The sequence below is a fragment of the Lethenteron reissneri genome, chromosome 38, assembly GCF_015708825.2.
Source record: "Lethenteron reissneri isolate LAM-NWPU_2019-01 chromosome 38, ASM1570882v1, whole genome shotgun sequence".
In the NCBI taxonomy this organism is placed as follows: Eukaryota; Metazoa; Chordata; class Hyperoartia; order Petromyzontiformes; family Petromyzontidae; genus Lethenteron; species Lethenteron reissneri.
The window spans coordinates 11,076,667-11,095,936 of record NC_083816.1 but is presented as its reverse complement, the minus strand read 5'-3'; the positions used below and the strand labels follow the sequence as shown (position 1 = coordinate 11,095,936).

At 45.3% G+C, this 19,270-nt stretch overlaps 1 protein-coding gene across 3 annotated transcripts; it reads left to right on the top strand.

Annotated features, from left to right (window-relative positions):
- The first annotated feature begins 2,752 nt into the window (after positions 1–2,752).
- IRAK4 (interleukin 1 receptor associated kinase 4) lies at positions 2,753–16,071 on the top strand. Of its 3 annotated transcripts, none has more exons than XR_009756203.1 (12): positions 2,753–3,063; positions 4,633–4,939; positions 7,429–7,574; positions 7,851–8,225; positions 8,939–9,099; positions 11,090–11,154; positions 11,568–11,682; positions 12,449–12,558; positions 13,229–13,412; positions 13,744–13,806; positions 14,463–14,616; positions 14,922–16,071. XR_009756203.1 is itself a non-coding variant. In XM_061566907.1 (12 exons), exons 2-12 carry the CDS (start codon positions 4,776–4,778, stop codon positions 14,976–14,978), a joined length of 1,599 nt encoding a protein of 532 aa, XP_061422891.1. In that variant the 5' UTR covers positions 2,754–3,063; positions 4,768–4,775; the 3' UTR covers positions 14,979–16,071. The 3 variants fall into 3 exon arrangements, 2 of the variants coding, with proteins under 2 accessions (XP_061422891.1, XP_061422890.1); XM_061566907.1 differs by having other exon boundaries at positions 2,754–3,063; positions 4,768–4,939; positions 14,458–14,616; XM_061566906.1 differs by having other exon boundaries at positions 2,754–3,063; positions 14,458–14,616.
- The last annotated feature ends 3,199 nt before the right edge of the window (positions 16,072–19,270 follow it).

Sequence of the window (19,270 nt, the reverse complement as noted above, 5' to 3'; positions counted from 1 at the left end):
AACGGGTCTGGCAAAGTCACTGGGCATATTCTTTGGCTCTTTCGGTAAAGTCAAGAAGATAGAAATATAAATAATAAAGTTCCTTTTTTTATATATATATAAACAAAAAAAATCACATGTAGAATGTCGCCTGGTTCTTAATCGGAGTGAGTACTGGCAGTTTATAATGTAGACTCGCCTGTAAAGTCACGTAGGTAAAAATAAAATAACTAAATCACGACGTTTCGGAGGCAACACAAGCTTCTGTCATCAGGTGGGACAACCACAGCAAAAATGTACGTGACTTTACCGAAAGAACCCAAGAGTATGGATCCTTGCAGTCACGAAAACTTCAAATGTAGAATAGACTAGCCTGGTTAAGTTTGGTGAGTGTACTGGCAGTCTGCAATGTAGACTGTAGCAATGGTTATTAAGCTCGGTGGGTTTACTGGCAGTTTATAATGTAGCCTGGTTCTTAATCTCGGTGAGCGTACTGGCAGTCTATAATGTAGACTGTAGCCTGGGAATTTCCACACAACACAAATGTTATGTCAATGCAAGCGTGTTGAAATGGATTGTCTTAACTGCCACGTGAAAAGTCTTCGTCGACATTGAAGTTCAAGTTCATTAATTAGGTATAGCCCTGTGAGCCATTCGGCTCTTGAATCGGGTGCAACCGCAACAGACAAAAAACAAAAACATGAACAAAAAAACATCTTAAAGTGAATATGTGACTACGTGCAAACAGAAAATCCGAGAAAAGACAGCAAAATATTGCAGAAAAAAACACCGTACACCAACGCTGTGTGCAAAAATCCCAGTGGGATGCAAGTCAAACAACAACCATAAGACAACTTAGATTAAGGCCATCAGTCTAACTCTGTACTACAACAAACAAACATGGCTAAACCAATACACTTTTCGAAATCACCAAAATAAAGCAATGAAAAAGCAATCATAGGAACTGTGACGGAATTTTCACAATAAATGGCATAAACATGTACTACCAAAACCTTGCAGCCATAGCTGGCTGCATGAGCCACTCCGCAACAGCAGGAGCATCAATAGGAGTATTATTATTTTTCAATGCACCTTTAAGATCAGCACACTAAATAAAAATACAGGTCATACTTTGTAGTGATCATCCGGAGCTAAACATTTTATTTTAGGCCACTGAATAGCACTGGCAGCTAGGGGTGTACAACTCCTCTAGAGCAGTTTTGAGTGAAGATCTCATGGGTAGTGACTCAAGTTTCAATTTATTGACAACAGCATTCCAGACCCTGGGGGCATCAATAGCAAAGGCCCTTCCTCCAGTATATGTACGGCAATAGGGAATATGAAGCTGGTAAATTTTTTGGTTCTTTCGGTAAAGTCACGTATACAGAAAAAATAATAAATTAAATAATAACAAAGAATAATTCCTGCAGTCACGAAAGCTCCAAAGTTAAGATTGGTAAATGAGTGTAGACCTTAGGTCAAATTTGTTCTTTGAAACAGAGAGGAGATCCAGCAGGTAATCTGCGGATTTTTTTGTAAGTACATCATGAATAAATAAGATCTGGTGCACAAGCCGTCGAACATTCAGAGATGTTAAGTTTGACCCAATGTAGAGATCACAGTGGTGAGTCCTATATGGGCAGTTCAATGCAAATCTTAAGGCCGAGTGATACATTGAGTCAAGCTTCTTCAGTACAGTACTTGGGGCTGATTTATACACAATGTCACAGGAATCAAGTAGATGAAGTATGGTAGCTTTTATCAATTCCAAACGGAACATAGGGGGGAAGCAGTGCTTGTGTCGATACAGAAAATAAATTTAAATGTTTTGTCTTTTTCCCAATATAATCAATGTGATCTTCAAAATTCAGTTTTGAATCCAGGATGACCCCAAGATACGTATAGATCTTGACTTGTTCTATTTGATCATTATTTAAGGAATGTAATTGGGGGAAAACAACTTCCCGCTTTAGTCCTGGTGAGAAGCATAGCACCTTGGTTTTGGCAGGATTTAGGACTAGTTTAAGAGCAACTAGCTGATGTTGTAGTTTGTTGAAATCACTCTGGAGCTTAGCAATCACGTCATCCGGAGAGCGGCCAGCAGTATTGAGTACCGTGCAACTTGGGCAGCTCCCCCCTGCGAGTCACGTGCGTGTTGCGTGCAACTTGGGCAGCCCCCCCCCCCTGTGAGTCACGTGCGTGTTGCGTGCAACTTGGGTAGCTCCCCCCCCCCCTGTGAGTCACGTGCGTGTTGCGTGCAACTTGGGCAGCTCCCCCCTGTGAGTCACGTGCGTGTTGCGTGCAACTTGGGCAGCCCCCCCCCCTGTGAGTCACGTGCGTGTTGCGTGGAACTTGGGTAGCCCCCCCCCCCTGTGAGTAACGGGCGTGTTGCGTGCAACTTGGGCAGCTCCCCCCTGCGAGTCACGTGCGTGTTGCGTGCAACTTGGGCAGCTCCCCCCTGTGAGTCACGTGCGTGTTGCGTGCAACTTGGGCAGCCCCCCCCCTGTGAGTCACGTGCGTGTTGCGTGGAACTTGGGTAGCCCCCCCCCCCTGTGAGTAACGGGCGTGTTGCGTGCAACTTGGGCAGCTCCCCCCTGCGAGTCACGTGCGTGTTGCGTGCAACTTGGGCAGCTCCCCCCTGTGAGTCACGTGCGTGTTGCGTGCAACTTGGGCAGCCCCTCCCTGTGAGTAACGGGCGTGTTGCGTGCAACTTGGGCAGCCCCCCCCCCCCCCCCCTGTGAGTCACGTGGGACTTTCCCAGGGCGCAGTGCGGGCGGAAGAAAAGCGTCTCGCTCGTGCCTCCGTCGTTTCCGCAGTCTTAAAGCTGCTGCTGCTGTTGTTGCTGCTGCTGCTGTTGTTGTTGCTGCTGCTGTTGTTGCTGCTGCTGTTGTACTGTTGCCTGTCTCTCTTTTTTCCATCCGTGATGTCCGTCTGATCTTCTTTCGTAGCCCCCCGTGCTCATCAGCAGTGCCGGCGGGGCAGGAGGCGAGGGGGGTCGAAAGCGACTTCGCTGTTCAGTGCCAAGACTCGTTGCTGAAGTCGTCGTCGTCGAGTGCCCGAGGTTACAGGACGCGCTGCTTGAAGGTAAAGTTTACCGCGGCTCGTCTCAGTTGCTCGTGGTGGAGATTCCATGTGTCTGTGACGGGGCCCAGTATGGCCATAGTACGATGTTGTAAGTGCTGTTTAAAGGGAGTTTTTCCGCCACCCCCCCCCCCACCCACCCAACTCACAATTTGTAGTAGTATCAGCACCACAGAGATGGTGGTGATGATGATGAGGGTGGTCATGTTTCAGGAATGATCGTGACGATGATAAATATACAGTCATTGTTATGATCATGGTGGTAATTGTACTGTGGTGGTGGTGGTGATGATGGTGGCAATCATTATACAGCCATGGTTATGATGGTGATGGTAATAGTATGATATTGGTGATAATGGTAATGTTGATAGTGCCAACATTACCATGGTGGCTACACAGTTATGATGGTCCTGTGATGATTAGCGATGGTGATGTAATGATGTAATGATGGTAGTAAGCACCATTGATGATAATGATGGTAAAGTAATGATGGTTGGTGGTCATGAAGGTGTTGGTGAAATTATTGCGGTGAGTCTGAGTTGATGATGACCTCGGTTGAGATTTCAACTTGTCATCTTACCTGTGTGCCGGAATTTCCGCGGGTATTTTTCTTGAGTTGTATGTCAACTTTGTGTACGTCACCGTACTGTAATGCATAAGCAATACCAACGACGCAACACATTTGTTCATAACACTGTGGCCATAAAATCAAAACGTTTATAATTAAACAAATGTGTACAATTAGTCTATCAGCAGGATTGCGTATAGTGGCATTAAAGTAGTGATACTGCCATCTCGAACAAGACACCTGGCCACCATGGTAGGCCAAATACCCTCTAGGCCAGTGTTCTTCACAAATTTTCAGAGGGGGGGTGCCACTTCCGCCGATGAGACCTCATCAGTGTGAGGGCTGCCACACATTTGAAACCATCGGAGTTTGACAGCAGCACCATGATGATGGGGGGGGGGGGGGTGTTTTCACATGTTGTGTATTGTCGGGCGCCGCACGTCAAGAGGCCGCACTAAAGGCCGCTAGTGGCCCGCGGGCCTTGCGATACAGAACACTGCTCTAAAGCAGGGGACCCCAACCCCCGGGCTGCGGACCGGTACCGGTCCGTGGCCTGTTAGGAACCGGGCCGCACAGCAGGATGTGAGCGCGGTGAGTCCACGTGTGGCCCACCCTATTATTTTATTTCCCACTTCCGTCCGCGCCTCTTTACCGCACTGCGCACTTGTCTCAGTCACAGTTTTGTTAAGCCCAGAAGCTGCTCACCCCTAGTAGCCAAAATGAGTAAAACACAAACGTCGCTGGAGAGCTTCTTTGAAAAGGGAGAAAGACCCAATGATGAACACCCCCCCCCCCCCCCGTCCGTGAAAAAATTGTCTTCCACGAAACCGGTCCCTGGTGCCAAAAAGGTTGTGGACCGCTGCTTGTCTAAAGGACTTCCACGAGAGCACCCTCTGAAGCCTTTTTCGCCAGCAGTGGCTTTAGTAAGACATTGCAGAGCCAGAACCATCACCTGCACCCTTTTTAAATGCGCGAAAACGTGTTCTTTTATATCTCTTTTTCAGACCCAGCATTTTGTGCTCAGCTGCCCCTTGAATTGGTTCAACTGTGGCCATTTCGGACAGGCCCTGTTGAATGACCGTGCAACGGTTGCCGGTGTGTTGCTGAGCCTCAGGTGGCTATTTCCTTTGGCACCACAGCAACCAGAATGAGCCAAGTACCGATCAGCCGAGAGACGCTGGTGCGGAAGCTGGCCTTCAGCCCACGGGAGAGCCTCGCCTCGCTGCTGGATCCAGACGACGCCTGGAGAAAACTGGCAGCGCAGATCCCCAACAGTCTTGGCCAGCCACGGTACACGATGCTGCAGATCAGGTGAGGTGTGCGCCACTGCTCTGCCAACCGGTGCGAGTTGAGACGATGGCATCTCTGTGGGAGCTTTTTTGCCTTAGAACAGGTGTTCAGATCTTCTTGGTTCTTTCGGTAAAGTCACGTAGAAGGGAAGTAATAAAATAATAAAAATAAAACATAATAAAATAATTATCACGACGTTTCAGCTACAACGCAAGCAGCCGTCTTCAGGTGAAGACTGCTGCTTGCTTCTACGTGACTTTACTAAAAGAACCAAGAAGATGAATCCCTGCAGTCACGAAAGCTTTAAATCGAGGTGTTCAGATGTTTAAACAACAAATAGATACCATGCAGTACTTGTGGCAAACAAACATGCAAACAAACATGCTCTGATAATATATATGCATTGTCGTTGAAACTTATTGGCCGACGCCAGAGACAGCCTTCTTTCTTGTCTCACCAGTTGGCATTAAGGAAATGTCTGTCCTTCACTACCCAGGTCAGGATCCATTGGTATGCGAGACACAAGCAACAAGGCCATTGCTTTTCTTTATCCATTTGTGTGTTGATTTTCCTCAGCGCTGCAGTGTTCTCCAGCATGGTGTGATTGTGCAAAGCACGATGGGTCTTCCACTCATGCCTTTGCTTGTCACGTGACGTGACTGGACTCTGTGTATAACGTTTATTATCTCACGATGAAAGGACTGATCTTCTTGTCACAAGCGTGACTTTTGGCTGTCTTTAAATCACATTTTTGTGCGTGGTATTATTGAGCTTATTTCCAGTTTGCACTCACTTTCATGTCTGATGCATTTTAAATGATTTAGAGCAAGTTTTACAATTGGTTTTGAAAGTAACAGCTGAAACATCCCAAGCAGGGCCCTCAAAGTTTCTTTAGACTCAATGAGCCTTAACTTGGTAATTAGCATTATTATCCAAAATCTTTTGGCAGAATTTTCAAGTTTTATCTGCAACTTCTGCACGCAACGGCCTACTCATGCACATTTAAGAGCAACAAAGTCTTTAAGGTTGAATTTGCATCAGATTTGTCGGTTTGGTTATTCGCTTCAAGCATACCAGATGTTGGCTGCAATTGAATAGATTGAAATCACACAAACTCATGATGAAGCATGCTGACAACTGCCATCCACGTTCTTTGATTTGTGGCCGCACATTAGTGTAATGAGGTGGAGCAGTGACGTAGGGTTTGCGCACTGCACTATGAACCTGGTGACCTGAGTTCAATTCCCGATTATGGCCACGGCTGTTATCCTTATAAAAAACACTGTCCCATCTACTGCTGGATGAAGGCCTAACCACACCATCAGGGCTAGTCCAGTGTTGCTGCTATTGTCGAACTCCTGCGTATGAACTGACCTTATCTATACACATTTCAGTGGCCCAATCAGTGTGTACCAATTGAAAATGTGTTTACAGATGCATTGTTGTGCTCCATTTCATTATCGTGTTCAACTTTTCCAAGGCACTCCATTCTACTTTTGTTCTCTTTATTTAATCGTTTTGATCCACCTTTATTAGCTGTCTTAGGTGCGCATTCTGCTGTCAGATAACATCAGTGGAAAGTACTTTAATATCTTAACCTGTCCCCAGCTTGACATCCCTCCTTTGGCTGTCTCCCCAGGATCATGTGTGTATCTCCCTGTGTGTGCATGTTTGTATCTCCCTGCATGTGTATCTCTCTGTGTGCATGTGGGGGGTGCCGCAGTGGTGAGCTGTTAATACCTCGCCCGGTATACAGGAGGTTGTGGGTTTTATCCCGACCCTGACGCCTGCTGTATATTTGGAGTTTGCTTGTCTCTCTCCCCGTGGTCGCGTGCATTTTTCTTGGGGTCCTCCGTTTTTTTACTCCACATTTAGAATCATGCGCTTCGAGTATTGATCTCCTGCTATAAATTTCCATGTGATAAGCCACTTCATTGAGCTGTCATGTGTGGCTAGGTCACTTCTGAATAAGTATAACCCGTAAAAACAAAGTTTTTCACTATAAATCCTTTATATGCGTGGCAGCGAACTTAATATAAAGGATTTAAAAATATATTCGCCTGTGGAGGACGCGGGGATCGATCCCGCGACCTTTGGCATGGGAAGCGAGGGCGCTACCAACTGCGCTACTCCGCCATGGCCTGTGGAGGGGTTACGCTCTGGGCTCTTACACTGTGACGTTCAACCAAAGCCAAGAATGAGTTCTATTTGAATATATGTAAAATAATTTTTTTTTGCCTAAAAAGTGTAAAATTTTGGGAATTTTTTTTCACGAACATTAATTGTCTGGCACAACGAGTCTGTGGAAAATGTCAGCTCGATTGGATCACAGGAAGTGGGTTAAAAAACGACCGAAAGATTTGCACGGTCGTAAGCAAGCAAGCAAGCACGCAAGCAAGCATGCGAACTTAATATAAAGGATTTAAAAAGAGCTACATACCTGGTAAAATAAAAAATAGTGTTTGTGTTTTTATTGAATCCTTGTGTGCGTGCCCGTGTGTGTCCTGCAGGAAGTTTGAGAAAGTGGTGCAGGCGGGAAGGAGCCCCACGATGGAACTGCTGAATGATTGGGGCACACAGAACTGCACGGTGGGGAATCTGGTGGACCTGCTTGTAAAGCTGGAATTCTACAATGCGGCTGACCAGCTCCTCCCCAGTGCGTCATTCACTGGGCCCATGGACACCCACCACCTCTCTGTAGTTGGAGGGGGGAGGGGGTTACAATAACGCTCGTGAAGACTATCCAATATAATTTTTAGATGAAAGTTGTGGCGATTAAAAACATTCGAGTGAAACGGATGCCACTTTGGGCAAGATGAAGACAGATAACGTCACACGACTCGTGGAGCACGACTGCGCGATATGACGTCACCGTGAGCAAGTGCGATGCGCCTGTAATAATAATAAGCCATCTACGCTTGCCCCACCCTAGGCTCGTACGAGCGGCGGGATCCCTTTCGCCATATCACCGCTGTTCCGCCCTCGTCAGACAATGGCAGCGTGTGCGAGAGCTCGCTGCTCTACTCACAGCCCTGCTGCTCGCCAGGTGAGTGGGAGGCTTGCGTCGTCCCGCCTCTCTACACCTGCCTGGGCCCGCTATACACCACCATGGAGAAGGAGGAGAATAAGGAGGAGAAGGAGGCGGCCGGGGAAGAGAGCGGGAGAGGCAACGTCAACATCGCAGGACTTGGAGTTGGGATGTCGCTCTTATCCACAAAGAGGGCTGGCAGAGAAAGCGAAAACAAAGAGGAGCGCGTGGTGGAGCCGACATCGCCTACCGAGCTCACGGTGATTGGGATTGAAGCAGGTACGGCACAGGTCACCTTAACTTTACTTATGTCAGTCCACCCATCTGATGACCCTATTTTCATGCAAACTCCATAAGTCCCTCAACCAATAGCTATAAGACTTACCACGCACCTTTCCACTACAATTGCTCAAATCTATATCGTTTATTTATTTTGGCAAAAAAACATTTTAATTATATTTCTATTTTCTTAAATTGATACATTATATGTCACTGCAATTTGTGCAAGTTTGTTAGAACCCTTTATCATGGGTGTTTTTTCACTCAGGTTAGAATGCGAGCATGTGGTTGTCTGCGTTAGCCTGATGTGCGTGTCAAACTGAGTCTGTCTGTGGACATATTTATCTCTCCACAGGTGAACCAATTAACAATCTTGATGTTCCTTTAATACTGGTTTTCCAGAGTGTGTCTTCCACAGGGAGATGCTATTAGTGACAAGCATTTCCTCGCAGTCATAAAATCCTCCTTTAAATGGAATTGACAAAACATCCAAGGCAAGGCCCTCTCGATAGAGAATCTCGAAACTCGAGAGGCTTTCGTAGATAGATAAATAAATAACTTTCTTGTTATTGACTCAAAAGGGGATTCCTGGACAGGATTGATCTTTTGTGACCTTATGACTGTTACACTATGCCAGAATATGTAGTATGTTTTATGTATTTTATGATGTTTGACACCTCTGGCTTACACCGATTCCTCTGCCCATGCCTCAGACGTGGAGAAGTTTGAGTTCACGGCCCTGCTGCGCATGACTGGCGGGTTCAATGACGCCCCGTTATTGCAGGGCGGCAGCAAAATAGGCGAGGGAGGCTTTGGCCTGGTGTACCTGGGCCGCATCGGCACAAACGCCGTCGCCGTCAAGAAACTAACAGCCGTGAGTAAATGCGATCACTCGACTGTTGTCAAGGCTGCATTGCCTTTTATACTTACATGAGCTCGTGTTTAGGCTTTATAAATACAGACAATAATGGCATTTGAAACATTCAAATTTTACTCTTACATTCAAAGTGCTATCAGGCTCAAGCCGTGAGTACATCCATGCAGCTAGATCTTAGACACTTACATGAACCTGCTCACAGGATACTTGTGCAGTTACATCGCCTAGTGGTTGAGTGTTCGCTGCCCATCGCAGAGGTTTCTGGTTCAATATCCAGAGGCCAGCCTGATTATCATATCCTTAGGTTTTTTCGGTAAAGTCACGTAGGTAAAAACATTAAAAAGTAAAATAAAATAAAAATCACGACGTTTCGGAGGCAACACAAGCTTCCGTCTTCAGGTGGTACCGTCACAGCCACGACAGCTGTATCAAGTAAATGAGAGATTTCAGGAGTTACCACTGCGTTTATATAATGGTTGGAGAAGGTGGTGGGGCATGGGCCGCATCTTTATTATTAATATGGTAAGGTGAGGCTTGAGACTAAGAATAGACTGCATAACAAAGGCTGAGCCTTATGGAGAGGTGCGGTTTGTGACTCAACCTGTAACAGGGAGACCACCACTAAACATGGTAAAACAGTAATGGTTGTCTGTCAAATAAGATTGGCAAATAAGTGTAGTTAAATCTTTTTTGCATGGTTAATCACATCTTTCCAATGATTACTCAGTTTGTAACCGTCATCACGGTTGAAATTATGTCTGTGTTTGTATATTTGTATGGCTTCGTGTACAAACCTTTGATGGTAGCCAGGAGGTTTGCAGAGAACCTTGGTCTCGGAAAATACAATTTCATGAGAGCCCACCGAGTTGTAGCAATGATCGGCTCTCATGAAATTGTATTTTCTGAGACCAAGGTTCTCTGCAAACCTCCTGGCTACCATCAAAGGTTTGTACACGAAGCCATACAAATATACAAACACAGACATAATTTCAACCGTGATGACGGTTACAAACTGAGTAATCATTGGAATGATGTGATTAACCATGCAAAAAATATTTAACTACACTTATTTGCCAATCTTATTTGACAGACAACCATTACTGTTTTACCATGTTTAGTGGTGGTCTCCCTGTTACAGGTTGAGTCACAAACCGCACCTCTCCATAAGGCTCAGCCTTTGTTATGCAGTCTATTCTTAGTCTCAAGCCTCACCTTACCATATTAATAATAAAGATGCGGCCCATGCCCCACCACCTTCTCCAACCATTATATAAACGCAGTGGTAACTCCTGAAATCTCTCATTTACTTGATACAGCTGTCGTGGCTGTGACGGTACCACCTGAAGACGGAAGCTTGTGTTGCCTCCGAAACGTCGTGATTTTTATTTTATTTTATTTAACTTTTTAATGTTTTTACCTACGTGACTTTACCGAAAAAACCTAAGGATATGAATCATTGCAGTCACGAAAGCTTCAAATCTAGAAGCCAGCCTGATTGTTACTGCGGTGTGTAACAACGAGAATAATAGTCGCCGTCTGCGTCACAGTGGTTGTTGAGGATCACCTGACATAATTCACAAGTGTAGGCCATTGTATGCCAGCGTCAGAGTCCAAATTTGCCAAACTCAAAAAATTACCGACAGATTACACAACTGGGATCATGCATCACATTCATCACCCCCATATGGCAGGTTCATATCCCAGGTCTCTCTTGGAAATGAGACTCTACCCTGGTCTCTTTGAGTTCTCACCTGGTTAAACAAAAAAAAACTTGACACTTGGAACTAACAACATCAGAACTTTGTAATCATTTGACTGTGAGCAGATAACTGTGAATCCACGAGCGTACGGCCGATGCACTCGTGTCACAAAGCAGTAACCTGAATTCCCGACGGTGTATCTGCTGCCAACTCTCTGACAGTTTTGTTCCCCAATGTTTGTTCCGAGGGTTTTAGTGCCCCGTGTGTGTTTTCTCTTTTTTCCTCAGCTCGACCATGTGTCTATGGAAAGCATGAAAACACAGTTCACCAAGGAGATACACACGCTCAGCAGGTGCGGCCACTGGCAGCCGCACACACAATAGTTGTCTATAAGGCTAAATAGGGGATTTATCTTTTCTTGTATGTGACTATGTTTATTTAAGCGATTAATGCGCTGCGCTATGAACTCGGCGATCCGAGTTCGACTCTCACGGCCAACACCAGTGATGATTATGTGAACCGGTCCTGGGCCTCCTCTAGGTTAACTCAGCCTCAAATGAGTACCCGGTGTGGAGTGTAAACATTGCCACTGGAGAGACAAAGGCGGCTGAACGTTGAACTTCTTTCGCACCGTATGTAGCTAACCGTGATAATAATCGGAGGTGCGGAGGAAGGACATAAACTAAACACAAAGAGCAGAGTTGAGTGAGTGTGAATGTGTATGTATGTAAATGATAGCGGAGCTGTGTGTGTGCGTGTGCCCAGCTGTCGGCACGAGAACCTGGTGGAGCTCCTCGGCTACTCGTGCGATGGGCCCCAGCTGTGCCTCGTCTACCCTTACATGTCCAACGGCTCCCTGTCCGAACGCCTCGCCTGCAAGGTCAGCATGTCACCATTGACACAAGCAAGTAGAAAAACAATTCATGGGAAAGTGTTTCAAGGGGTCATAATGGCCTCGTCAGAGCACCATGTAGTAATCCGTTTGTTCTGTTGTGTCCATTCGTACTCTTCCACCTGTGTCATCTCAGGGTTGTATTACGAACAACAAATGTGTTGTCCTAATGGGCTCTTAAAAGGTTTAAATAAAGGACCTACCCATCTAACTCTCCACTTACAAACGTATCTACTTAGCTGCATACCTGCATATCTATTTGACTTTACAGTTTTTTAGATAGGATAATTTTTTCGGCTATCGTTATCCACTTCGCAAGAGCATTTGACATGGTTAATCATAACATTCTTATTTAAAGATTCAAGGACTGTAATAGGGATGGGTTTTGGATGTAAACATTTCTGATTTTTAAGGACCGTTCGAGATCTTTTCGGATTTTAAGATTTTTAGATCATTTACATTATATAGTAATAAAAAATATCATGGTGATAACAATCGTGATATCACCCAATGCCACGGAACACCACCTTTGGCAGTAAAAACAATTCGTCATATTAGCAATCTCACTTGGGATCAATTCGAATTTTCATCAGTCCATATTTTCTGCTGCCGATCTACATACCTTGATACATATCAGTGCCTTAACTTCATTTCTACAAACCTAACTACCTGATTACCACCTACCAACCTAACTACTTAAATACCTACCCACCACCCTTGCACCTGCCAGTGATTACTTTCTGACCGTTTCCAGGATAATACCCCTCCACTGCCTTGGGCCACTCGACTCAGCGTTGCTGAAGGGGCAGCCAAGGGCATCGCCTTCCTGCACGCCAACAACCACATCCACCGGGACATCAAAACGTGAGTGGGCAATCACCGTGCACATTCCATTCATTCACTCGGTTTGAGTAAAATCCTCACGGCTGGCAAGAATAGAGGCATGTTTCCATCACGGGGAGATTTGGGTTCATCTGCTGGCTCGTTTATTTAAAAATGAGTCTCAAGTTTTGATGCAGAATTTGGCTGAGTGGCACTGTAGTGAGGCACTCGGCTCACGGTTGGAAGGTTACAAATTCAAATAATGTTTGGTGTTGGCTCAACTCATCAACCATCCCGGGATGATAAAATAAATAAGACCCCCATAGTAAACTGGACTTCCATGGTAAACTGGACTCTCATCGTAAACTGGACTGGACATTGGCAGGTGCTTGCACACAGAGGCCTTGTGCCACACAGACACAACTGCAACTGGCTGTCCCCTTGGATAGACAGCAGCAGAGCAATAGAATTGTTTAGATGAGATGTGAAGTAAGGCACTTTGATCCGCTGTGGCATCTAAGCTACCTATAATGCAAATCCTTACAGAAGTGTGGAATCACTGGCTCATGGTCACCGTTGGAGATGTATGTATGCTGAACTTCTTTCGCACCGTACGTAGCCAACCGTGCTAATTGGAGGTGCAGGGGATGATTGCTTGTTCGAGCATGTGGACACCTGCAACCTTGCTGTTCGATTGTTCTCTATCTCCCAGGGCGAACATTCTGCTGGACAATGCTAATGTGGCGAAGGTGGCGGACTTTGGGCTGGTGCGGGGCTCCGGGCCGGGCGGTGCGACTGCCCTCACGTCAGTAGTCGTGGGCACCGCGGCCTACATGGCACCAGAGGCACTCCGTGGCGAGCTCACACCCCGCGCAGACACCTACAGCTTCGGGGTGGTACGGGTCACGTCCACCGCACTCGCCACGACCACCGCACTAACCACGACCACCGCACTAACCACGACCACCGCACTCGCTACGTTCACCATGACCACCGCACTCGCCAGGACCACTGCACTCGCCTTGACCACTGCAGTCGCCATGCTCGCCATGCCCAACACGCTCAATCATGTACAACGTGCTCACCGTGGTTTAATATAATCACCACACTCAACACTCGCCACGCTCAACACTTACCACGCTCAATACGCTCACCAATGCCCTGCCCAGCACACTCAATCATCTACAACGCTTACCCACTCATCTAAACCTTGGGTTTGTATTTCAGGTTCTTCTGGAGCTGATCACAGGTCTTCCTGCCTTTGATAGCAAGCGCACCCCAGCTGTAATCGTAAGGACATCATCAAGTTTCACTTAAGGAGATAAACATGTGCAGCCTTTTTGTTTGTCCCCCCCACCCCCGCCATGCAGGTCGTGGGGGTTAGGTGACTATACTTCACCATGCTGGTCCGTGCAGGTTGGTGAAATCAGGGGGCATAGATATGGGAGCATAGTATAGTACTACAATAATGTGTTTTGCTATACTGGCCGTCTTTTTTATCTTGAGATCTGACAAGATTAGATGGGCCTATAACCAAATCACCTGGCATGTGCCAAATCTCATCAGATCTCACAAACTAATTCAGTTTGAGCCTGGATAGTGTTTTAATGGGTGACCACCATGCATGCCAAATTGTCATAGGCAGCTGTGGGCTGTGCCACATGGTGGTCAGCAAAGGGCACTGTATCAGAATTCAAAGTTGTCATTCAATGCTCCCATGTTCATGCTCCCCGTCTTCACAAACAACTCGCACTGATAAACAGCATGGGGAGGTCCTCATCCAGCAGTGGATTGACAAAAGGGACTGCATATTTACATATGACGGATTATGTAAATACAACTTTCAAAAAGTCAAAACTTGAAAATAAACTTGCCAATAAATCTTAGTAAATGCCTATCGGTTGCAATCAACGGAAAGTCAGCATATCGTTGCTTGTGCAGAGCAGCCTACCAGAAGAGCTGGAGGATGGCCCGCACACACTGCAGGACTTCACGGACCCACACGTTGGCACAGTTGATCCTGAGCGGGTGGACGCGGTCTACCAACTCGCCCTGCGGTGCCTGGAGGATCGCAAGGGAAGACGGCCTGCAATGAGCGAGGTGCGTTCTTGCTGACATCCACCTTTATCGGTTAAGGAGCCCTGTTCTTAAGGAATGGTCAGTAGGGTCGGTCGTTGGTTTTCATTCGTTTGTTCACAGACACGGGTGACTGAGTGGTTAAGGGGTCTCGTAATGCCTGTGTCAGATTGCTAAGTTAGTACTGCACTGTGGAAATCATGAATTGAATCGGGGCAGCTTTAATGGTAAACTTGGAAAAATGCTAGAAGATACGTTGACAAGTTAGGGTTGGAAAAGGATAAGAGTTGAAGCAATGTGTTATATTGTGTGATTGTTGGCTTCTGCAGGTCTCTAGCATCCTAAAGGAAATGTCAGCAACTTGCATGGAGGCTGCAGGAGAATGAGGACTCGAGTGAAGACACGAATGACTCATCCTCAAACATATGTCTATGCGTGTGTGTTGTGACGAGTGGTGGAGAAGTTGTTCGCACATTGCACTTAAATAATTTTGACCCAAGTTCAGTTTTTCGCCATGGGTAACATCAGTGGGTCTTTCAAAGATTATTTCAGCAATAAGTGAATATCTGATGAAGTGTAAGCACTGGAGAGAAAATGGTTTCCAAGCACGGTTCTGATCATGCAACATGTTGGATTGATTACACGCTGACCAAATGTACTCTGCCCAATGGTCTACATGGCAATACGGAGACTTTGTTTTTGTGTACATGTGCGTAGCAATGGAATGTAGTTACACTGTGCTATGATCCTGACAATTCATGTTCATTTTTTGGCCACTTACCATTATGTGAATATTATTTTCGGCCTTCATAGGTGCTCGCTAACAGCGCCACCTCCCAACAGCCTGTTAAGGCTATAAGGGGGGGGTCTTTGTATTTTGTGATGGTGATGTCACCGTCACTTCGTGGCGAATGGCGGCGGCTGTTATTATTGTGTCATGTGCCGGCTTTAAAAGGTGCTCGCAAGCAGCGATTGTTGCGACAGCCGGAGGCTAAAAATGAAAGGTTTACATTAGGCGATGCTTTGGGCAATGGTTATTATTCATGGCACATAAAAGAACGGCCATTGCCCAAATTGTTGCTGAGGATTTGTGCTTGTGCAAAGGCAGTATTACCAAATAATGATGGCAAAAAAGGTGGTCTTCATGAGGGATGGTTGCGATAGTGTAGTGATTACACCATTAACTTAAATTCAACTCTTGGTCGCATACGAGTGCCAGTTGGAATAAAGTTGATTTGGATCTCCCATTGGCCAGCTCTGCGTTAGAAAAATACCTGATGTGATATGAACATCAGTATTGGGGACGCAAAAGTGGTTAATGTGGAAAGTGCTGAAACAGCCACCCTATATGGTGTGCATTAGCAGAAGCAATAATAGTTGCTTGGTAAACAGCACTGAGAATAGCCAAAATAGGTTTTTTAAAGTCTCGATATTTTGTACGATAAAATGTTTTTCTCAATAAATTTTATATGAATCTGCCTTCGCAAAGTGTCTTCGGTCGAGTCTATGTAAGTTTAATAAAATATTTTTTTCCAATCTCGCATTTTTATATGTGTAGGTTTACATGTAGGCAATGTGTGCAGAATGGATTCAGCCAATTGTGTCTCTTAAGCAAGCGGTGATGATTTAAATCCCTCCACGTGAATGCTCATGTATTAAAAAATTAAGAGAAAGCTATCGACAAATTGAATAAAACACAGGTCCAAGACAGCATTGCTGCTCACAGAATTACTTATTTTTGCGCATCGTCAAAGGTGGCCTTTGCCATTCGTTTAAATTCCACATTACCATGGCAGGGCCCAGTCCGTATTCCTCAAGTACAGTCCGGTGTGTTAGTGCGTATCTGTAGTTTCATACGTTGGGTGGCTCAAGCTCCCAAATTTGCAGGGCTGCAATGTGGCCACAAGATGGCAGTACAACAAATGGGATCCCGTCTCTCTTGCCTCGGGGTATTTTCCTTTCTTCGTCGAGGCGTTGCTGGGCTACTCTGATTTTCTCTCCCATATTCCACACTTTTGGACCAGACATCCCAACGCAGGATAAACAAAGGGTGCTGTACAGTATTGAGATTCAGTGTGGTCTCCTCGCTAAATATATGGCATTGCTGGTTCGGGTATTGGGCATTTAGTGCATTTGTCCATTGATAGAAAAAAATGTTTACGCTCATTATGCATGCATTGAATTGTGTAAAATGTAGACTAATGGAGAAAACAACTGCACAAGGCAGGAGAAATGATAAGATTAAAAAAGAAGCATTAAACTGTTGAATTGTGATATCGAATTATAAGTGGGTGGTGTATCGTTGCGTGCTTAATGTTTTATTCCAAGTGTGAGAGTTTAAATCACAATTAGGGCAAACTCTACCCGCCTGTCATCAACTGGAAGGGTGGATATATAGTGAGCATCGCCTAATGAGGCCTGTGCCACTTGATGGAAATTCAACAATTGAAACTGGACATTGCCATAGAAATGTACACCACTCGGTGAGAAGTCAAGGGTTGGCTGTTGTGCTCAAGAATCTCAAGTCCCACCTTAAGTCCCACCTTAGAAGCCAGTGTTGGTGGATGACACAAGTTTGTGAAATGTTCAAACGTGCTAGGCTTTGAGGTGGCTAGGGAGATGGTAGTACAGGCAGTGGGACGAAATCGATCTGTGCGGAGCTTTGAGTGTTATTCCCTTCCTTGAGTTGATTTTTTCTGGGCGATAGTTACCTCCCAAATGCCACTCGATGGCATACCTGTTAACCCATATGGTTTACCCGTATTCTTGTACAGGGGAATTTGAGTTATCCGGCACAGCCGTTTCAATACGGGCAAAAAAACATGTTTGTCTATTTGTGTTTCTGCCTTGTGATGGTACTTTGTAGGATGAACGTTGAGATTTATAAGGGCACGGGGTGACCAATAAGGTCTGAATTGGTCTGTAATAAGGTAGGCACTGATGATGAGTTTTTAAAAATGTGAACAGTATTAATAGAACCAAGAAAAGTGCAAAATCTTGCCATGGTAATGTGGAAATTCCACTGCAGAGTCCTGGGTGTTCACGGCTTCGTTTTTCACAAAAAAAATATTCCAGGTTGCTGGTAGACTGCAGTATCAATCTTTATTTTCCTTGAGAAATACGATTAGCTTTCCAGCTCTTTTTCACTACATGTCCAGCAGGGGCGGGTCAGAACGTCCCAACAAACAATACAAAAACACGATAGGAGTGCAAAGTATAGGAAAGATAAGCAAATCACTTTTTAGAAAACTACAAATAAAAGTACATTTCTATCTAACCTGGTAAAGTCCACTGAGCCATCAGCTTATTTTTTCAGAAGCGACCTGGCCACCCCAAACGAAAGCTCAACTAAGTGGCTCACCACGTGGAAATTTATATCAGACAATTAATTTTAATAATCTAAACGCACTTTGATTCTAAATGTGGAGTTGGCAAGTGCCCATGTCCGGTGTGTGCTGGGTAATGAAACGTTTCCTACGTTATCGACCGGGACAACCGACAATAGTGCCCTCCTGTACACAAGTCTTTTGGTCAACGTTAGTGGAGCGGTTCCCTTAGATTATAACACTGGTCAACAAAAAAAACATTGTTTTCTGGCCTGGACTTTTGCAGCTGTTTTAGACTAATTTCAGGGTGCTGATTCCAAATCTGATCTCAGATTTGCCCTATCACATCTCATTTTATGCTATCGGTGTACCCCATTTTCATTGATTTTATCCGAAATTAACTCTGTCACTTATGATTGCAAGTTGTTGCGAGTCAGTGACTGATTTAGTGTTAAAATATGGTGCTGTATTTTTAGGATAGTGTGTTTATAATATCATTTTATATAGATATCCACATTTATTTAATATTTTTCTTCTGCAGTTTTTTTTAATGCAATATTTGATACCCTAAAATTACCTTAAAACCGTTGGAATACCTTATGCCAGAAAAAGTGTGTTGACCAGTGTAATACTTCCAACTAAGGTCTAATGATGTAGATGCTCACCCCGAGCCCTCGTTACTTTGATAGTGCAGCAAACAAAAAACATACTATGATAATATATTGGCGTTCTATGGTCGAGCACCAATTGGTGTGGACCAATCAGTTTCAAGGACAATGCCAATATATTATCATAGTATGTTTTTTGTTTGCATTTTGACTGCAAGTATTGTGGTTAATGCAGTGACATGAATCCTTGTAAAAGGTTTCAGTTTTGTTGCCAGAAAAAAGGGGAAAAACCCCAATTATTATGTCTGGACGAGTTTTCTTCAAATTTTAAAACGAAGAGGTCGCATTACTAAGAATAAATAAATACCGTTACACTGTCACCCTGCGGTACAGTACATTAGTTGATGTATATGAATGTAAAGAGCTTGTCAGCTAATCGGATTCCTCCAGCCTCCACATCTGAATATGTAAACAACTGCATTGCGTGTCCGTGCTACCATTTCAACTCGCGTCTTCAAATTCCGGCAGCCGCGATCACATTTACCACTCCGCTTAAGCACGCCCGGGCGGTAGCCCCGCCCCCCTTGTTTCACGTCGCTCGACCAATGGGAGGGGGCGTAACGGAAGCGGCTTCGTTGCGGGCGACGTAACGCGCTCGCTGATTGGTCCCCGCCCGCCCCGCCCCCCTGAGACCACACGGCCTGCATATTAATGAGGCAGGGGGGGGTGGCAGAGACGATTTGG

Bases quoted from the DNA above. Each gene is read 5' to 3' on its own strand.
- IRAK4 (XM_061566907.1), top strand. From the start codon at position 4,776: ATGAGCCAAGTACCGATCAGCCGAGAGACGCTGGTGCGGAAGCTGGCC. The intron at 4,940-7,428 runs GTGAGGTGTGCG...TGTGTCCTGCAG, and splicing joins TACACGATGCTGCAGATCAG to GAAGTTTGAGAAAGTGGTGC. The intron at 13,413-13,743 runs GTACGGGTCACG...TTTGTATTTCAG, and splicing joins ACACCTACAGCTTCGGGGTG to GTTCTTCTGGAGCTGATCAC.